Source organism: Prionailurus viverrinus, chromosome B3, assembly GCF_022837055.1.
Source record: "Prionailurus viverrinus isolate Anna chromosome B3, UM_Priviv_1.0, whole genome shotgun sequence".
NCBI lineage: Eukaryota > Metazoa > Chordata > Mammalia > Carnivora > Felidae > Prionailurus > Prionailurus viverrinus.
Window position 1 is genome coordinate 56327459 of NC_062566.1, and position 6000 is coordinate 56333458.

Below are 6000 nucleotides of genomic sequence, written 5' to 3' on the forward strand. Positions count from 1 at the left end.
TGAGTTTTCCTCATGAAGAGAAAAGTTAGAGTCTGACATGTTAAGGATTCACATTTTGTTAAGCATGCTTGTAAATATCTTAAAAAAAAATCAAAGATGTTTTTGTAGTGGTTAACAGGACTTAACCTGAAAAATGTAATGATTTATTTATTATTATTTTGGGCTTTTTCTTTGTATTGAAGTGTAATTAACATACAGTGTTATATTAGTTTCAGGTGTACAACATATTGATTCAACAATTCGATACGTTACTCAGTGTTCACTTCGTTAAGTGCAGTCACCATCTGTCACCAAACAACATTATTACAATCTTATTGACTATATCCTCTACATTGTACTTTTTATCTCCATGACTTATTTATTTTATAACTGGAAGTTTTTACCCCTTAATCCCCTTTATTTCACCCATCCCCTAACTCTCTTCCCCTAAGGTAGCCACCAGTTTGTTCTTTTTTTGTTTATGTGTCTCTTTGTTTCTTTCTTTGTTCATTTGTTTTGTCTTTTAGATTCCACATTTGAGGGAAATCATTCAGTATTTTCCTCTGTCTGACTTATTTCACTTAGCACTATACTCTCTAGGTCCATCCATGTTGTTGCAAATGGCAAGATCTCATTCTTTTTTATGGCCTATTGTGTATATGTGTAAACGTATATACACACAATATGTATATATATATGTATACACAATATGTATATATATGTATACACAATATGTATATATATATACACAATATGTATATATGTATATATACACAATATGTATATATGTATGTATACACAATATGTATATATATGTATGTATACACAATATGTATATATATGTATATGTACATATATACCACATCTTCCTTATCCATTTATCTATTGATAGACACTTGAGTTGCTGCCATATCTTGGCTATTGTAAATAATTCTGCAATAAACATAGGGGTGCGTATATCTTTTCAAATTAGTGTTTTTGTTTTCTTTGGAAAAATACCCAGTAGTGGAATTACTGGATTGTATGGTATTTCTATTTTTAATTTTTTGAGGAACGTGTTTTCCATAGTGGCTGCACCAATTTGCATTCCCACCAAGAGTGCTCAAGGGTTCTCTTTTCTTCGCATCCTCACCAACATTTGTTATTTATTGTCTTCTAGGTTTTAGCCATTCTGACAAAGTGATATCTCATTGGTTTTGATTTGCATTTCCCTGATGAAATTGGGCAAGAGAAATCAGTTTCCCAGAGGCCCTGTTCTAGAAGCCCATTCTCTTCTGTCCAGGGGTTTGTCATCAAGAAAATCTGGCTCAACAATTGGGAAGTATTGTATGGTTTGTTTGCTTTCTGATTCTAGAAATAGGGGCAAGAGGAATCAGATAGCTTGGCCTCGAGACACAATGCACGAAGCTCCCCAATAGAAGAGGCAAGGCAGTGAGGGTAGCACTCATAGGCGAGTGAAAAGAGATTATAGGTGTGCCCAGACAGGTGGCCTGGGTGTCTCTTCTTTTAAAGGGTAAAGCTGAAAGTGCAGCATCATCTTAGCTAGAATTGTAGCTGGCCTGAATAATTCTCCCCTTATCACCACCACCACCACCACCATCTAACTGTAACAAGTAAAAGTTGATTATGAAGAAAAGCTCAGATTGGCTTTCAGTGATTCTGTGCCTCAGATAGTAAAAGCAGGAATGGTCTCTCATAGGACATAGTCTCCATTTCAGACTGCTCAAACCTGACAAAGGTCACTACATCTATGGAATGCAGGGAAAACTGATGTTTCCAATAAGTGCTTTACACTTCAGAAAGTTCCGGGATCGTTTCACTCTTTCAATTTCAGTCAACTTGTGTGATTGCCCTTTCTGGACTTTAATCACTTCAACTGTATGTGAGGGGGTGTTGGTGGTAGGAGCACAGTTGGAAAGAGGTCTTTTGGTGCCCCTAATGTCACACTGACAATGGCAGTATCAGTTTTAGGACTGAAGTAGTGCCTAGAGCATAATAGACCCTGGTAGCATTTTTATCAAAATGCAAGTATAGCTCTTAAGACTAAAAGCCACCAATAATTTCACTAAAAGCAATATTTGTAAGGTTTTTGGGTTTTTTTCTCTGTAGTAATATTAGAAAAGGCTTTTAGGAGCCCCCAGCCTTGGAATGCTGGGCTGTCCTTATCTCTTGGTGGTCAGTGCCCTCAGATGTGAGTTTTCATTCACCACCAGCAGCTGAGTACCCACTGTGGGCCTGGCCCTTCTCTGACTACTGGGGTCCAGCATTGAATAGGAATAGGTCCTGTTATCAGATAGGGAACAGACATGTGAAAGCCTGAAGAAAGTGACACCTGAGCACTGGAGAGAGGGTGAGGAGGAACAAATCAGATAAAAACAAGGGCATTCCACTTTTCACTCATATGTAGAACTTGAGAAACTTAATAGAAGACATGGGGGAAAGCGAGGGGGGAACTTGTTACAAACAGAGAGGGAGGGAGGCAAACCATAAGAGACTCTTAAACACAAACTGAGGGCTGATGGGGGTAGCGGGGTAGAGGGGAAAATGGGTGATGGGCATTGAGGAGGGCACTTGTTGCAATGAGCACTGGGTGTTGTATGTAAGCAATGAATAATGGGAATCTACCCCCAAAACCAAGAGCACACTGTATACACTGCATGTCAGTCAACTTGACAATAAATTATATTAAAACAAGCAAAATAGAACAAAACAAAAAACAAGGGCATTCCAGACAGAGAGCATGAGCAAAGGCCTTGAGGTCTGAGGAGACTCGGAACAACAGAGGAGCTGAATGTGTCACCGTCCGGGGGAGAGGGTGCCAGCCTGAAAAGGGCTGATAGCTCAGCTCAGGAGTTTGGAGCTATCCTGAAGGCATGGGTGGAGGGGAGAACGGTGTCACAGAAGATACTTCAACAGGGATGGGACATATCCCAGTCCTCTGGCAGCAGGGCGGACTGGGCTGGAGAATGAGGTTCTTTCCAGTACTTTCTTCTAAGGAGAGAACTCAGGATAGTCACAGGCTCTTACCACAGGGCTCCCGGGAGAGGAAAGGAGCCCTTGGGGGAACCCAGGGGCTGAGAACAGGATTGTTGGATGTTTCATCTCAGGTTATAAAGAAAAACGTGGCTAATGAATAGCACTGGACTTCAGTGTCACTTGATTAAGTTAATGAATAGCTCGGGGCCTCAGCTTAAAGTATCTCCTCAGGGAAGGTTAGTTCTTGCCTTTTGAGCTCACTGTACCCAGAACGCTATCTCCTGACAGCCTTCCCTTCGGGACTTTAGGCTCCAGGGGAGCAGGACTTCTTGTCTTTTTTATCCACAGCCATCTCCCTTGTTGCTTGCCTGCATTCCGGCCCTACCAATGCCCAATAAATATTTCTTGAATTAAGCACCAGAGTCATATGGGCGGTCTGATCAGAGAAGGGAGGCAAGAGGATATGCTTTTCTTTCTGGTGGATCACTGTACATGAAATCCAGCGGCTGGAAGAGTTACCTAAAGAGAAAGGATTTTATTCAGGGCTGTCATGCTCGCTCTGGATGTACTTCTCTCTGTGCGCCTTTATTTTCTCATGTGTGAGGCGAAGTATGTGGACGAAACCGACTGCTAGGATTTCTCCTTCTAATCTTAACACTCTATGCATGAAAAAGTGATCTTTGCCAGCTCCTCTCCTCTTTCTGGGGCTTCTCTGTTGCAGAAAGTCATGGCTGCTGGCAGACTAAAGATGTCATTCGTTGTGATTTTAGCCCTAGAAGTTGAAGGACTCTTACAGAGAATTTGTTGTTGTTGTTGTTGTTCTGGGAAAGGGCTATTTACTTTTATAGGCTGGATTACACTGAATTCCAATTTCTTTTATAGAAAGCAAGATGTTTTTTAGGAAAAGAGAGCAAGAGAGTGAGAATGGGCTCGGCCTCAGTCGAGGGCAGAGCCCTGGGGAGCCTCTGCCAAGACCCTTCCCCCAGCGCCCATGTGCACCGTGGGGCTGCGGGGAGGTGCTGAGTGGGAGGACTTCTAGGAGGGGAAAAAGCCCAACGGGCAGCCAGCAAGCTACTCACCGGAGGTCTCTTCCAAATGAACTGGATGGGGAACTTCTGGCTGTAAAAGAGAGAGGTCTCATCTGGTGGGAACTCGGGATCCAGATAAAGAACCTTCTTTTCTAGACACTTCTTGTGAAGCTGCTCAAATGTCTTCTCTTTCACTCCGATAATGGGAAAATTGCGGCTGATGATGGCTGAATAGATGCCACTTGGGTTTCCGCCCCCGGCCTCGGTGGTCTTGCCTTGGCCCTGCTGGGGAATTGGTCCCGGGGACCTGGGCTCAGCCCCTGTCCGTGGGGCCACAGATGCGCTAATGACGGTTGGCATGGCAGGCAAATTTGGAAGGAAAAGGTTTTTTAAAGAAAACAAGATAGAACTACCTTCAAGGAAAGGAAGCAACGGCAAAGGGGAAGTTGGAGTGATTCTGTCATCTGAGAGAAAATGTCCACATCCAAATTCAAAGCTCAAAGCCCATCAGAAGGTCATCCAGCTTATGTCCATCTTAAAAGCTGAGCTGTGATCCGGAAGAAATAGGTTTTCCTGAGGAAGGAGCACTAAAGGGTTTCTGCAGGAGTGTTTACCTGGGGGCTCCTACCGGCAGCATGCATGCCAGAGGGAGAGAGGGAGAGAGAGAGAGTGAGGGCTGTGTTTCAGTGGCTTGGAGAAGCTTGAGCCAAGAAAACTAAAAATAGGCATGAAGAAAGATTATGAGTATGAGAGCAAAAGAAGCTATGTGCAGGCAGACTACGTGGTGGACAGAGAAGGACCTGAATAGGAACATTTCTGGGTTGTCATCAAGTGCTGGTGTTGTCAGGAAATGAAAGGGGAATACCTGAGGAAGTTGAACACTGAAAATTAGCAAAGTACTGCTGATGTGTTATTGAATCGGCTCCTATATAGGTCATCAAACTATAGGCCACTGAATGAATGGAGAACAATACCAAAGAAAAGGTAGCCAGGCTGAATGTGAGACACTGAATTCTAGGAGAATGTTTTAGATAGTTTTGAGCACATAATTTTTAGTTTCTAAAACTCTAGGATATCAATATTATTCAGTTGGGTTTGGCATCTCTTCTAGAATGTTATGGTGTCAGCGTTCAATGGAACTGTCTGGGTGGAAAATGCCACTCAGCAGAGTCCCCAGTTGAGAAAAATCCCTGTCTTTCTTGCCCACTTGACCTAGACACCTCTCATCTCTCCCCACACCCCAAGATAAATACTGGACCAAATTTGCTACAAAAAGTACACCTGAGTATGGACTATGCAGGCACACATTAGGCATCTGAGTCAGCAGGTGGAACTAGACACTGAATCAGGTTGCCTGTCAGGTCCTGGGGGATGTCATTCCAGAGAGAGTTGGTATCAGGGCTCTTGGATAAGAGCACAAGTGGTCCTGGGGAAGGGAATTGCCTACTTGGCCTCCATCTTGCTTTATACCCATCCGTGGTAGCTTCTACCCAGGCCGTAAGGAGACGGCTACATTCCACGTGTGGCTCAGTGGAGGCTTGTGCTAGACTGTAGCCATGCCTGTTTCCACATGACCAGTCTCATCAGCCCAAGGCTAGAGGCTGTGAGACAAGGTGGGAAGTGATAGCTGAAATAGGGAATACTACCAGGCTCACCGTCCCTGGGGTTGCAGCTTTGAGGAGCCCTATGTCTGGAGCTACTGCTTATAGGGACCATCAGCCTATCCTCCTGTCCCCTAAGAAAATGCCCAAGGACCTTTACTACTGCTTTTGGAGAGGCAGAAAATGGGAGGGCAGCCTGAAGGCTGACGGCCGAGCTTCAAAGCCTGGGCTTGCTGTTTGCTGGCTGTGCCTGTGTAACTTTAGGTGAGTTACCTCTTCCTTTCTTCCTGTGTCTCAGTTCTCTCACCTATAGAGTGGGTATGTGGATAGTCATTCTGTTACTGAGTTATCATAAAATTTAAACAATTTTAATTTATGTAGAACATTTAAGATCGTGACAAGATTGTCTTAAGCAC

General features: G+C 43.5%; 1 protein-coding gene across 3 annotated transcripts in view; it reads right to left on the bottom strand.

Moving 5' to 3' along the window:
• Positions 1 to 4343, bottom strand: part of CAPN3 (calpain 3) — a 50194-nt gene extending 45851 nt beyond the window's left edge. For all 3 annotated transcript variants that reach the window (XM_047862857.1, XM_047862855.1, XM_047862856.1), the window contains exon 1: positions 4035 to 4343. In XM_047862857.1, the coding sequence (XP_047718813.1) occupies positions 4035 to 4343 (309 nt within the window). The remainder of the gene's footprint in view (positions 1 to 4034) is intronic.
• Positions 4344 to 6000: the final 1657 nt, after the last annotated feature.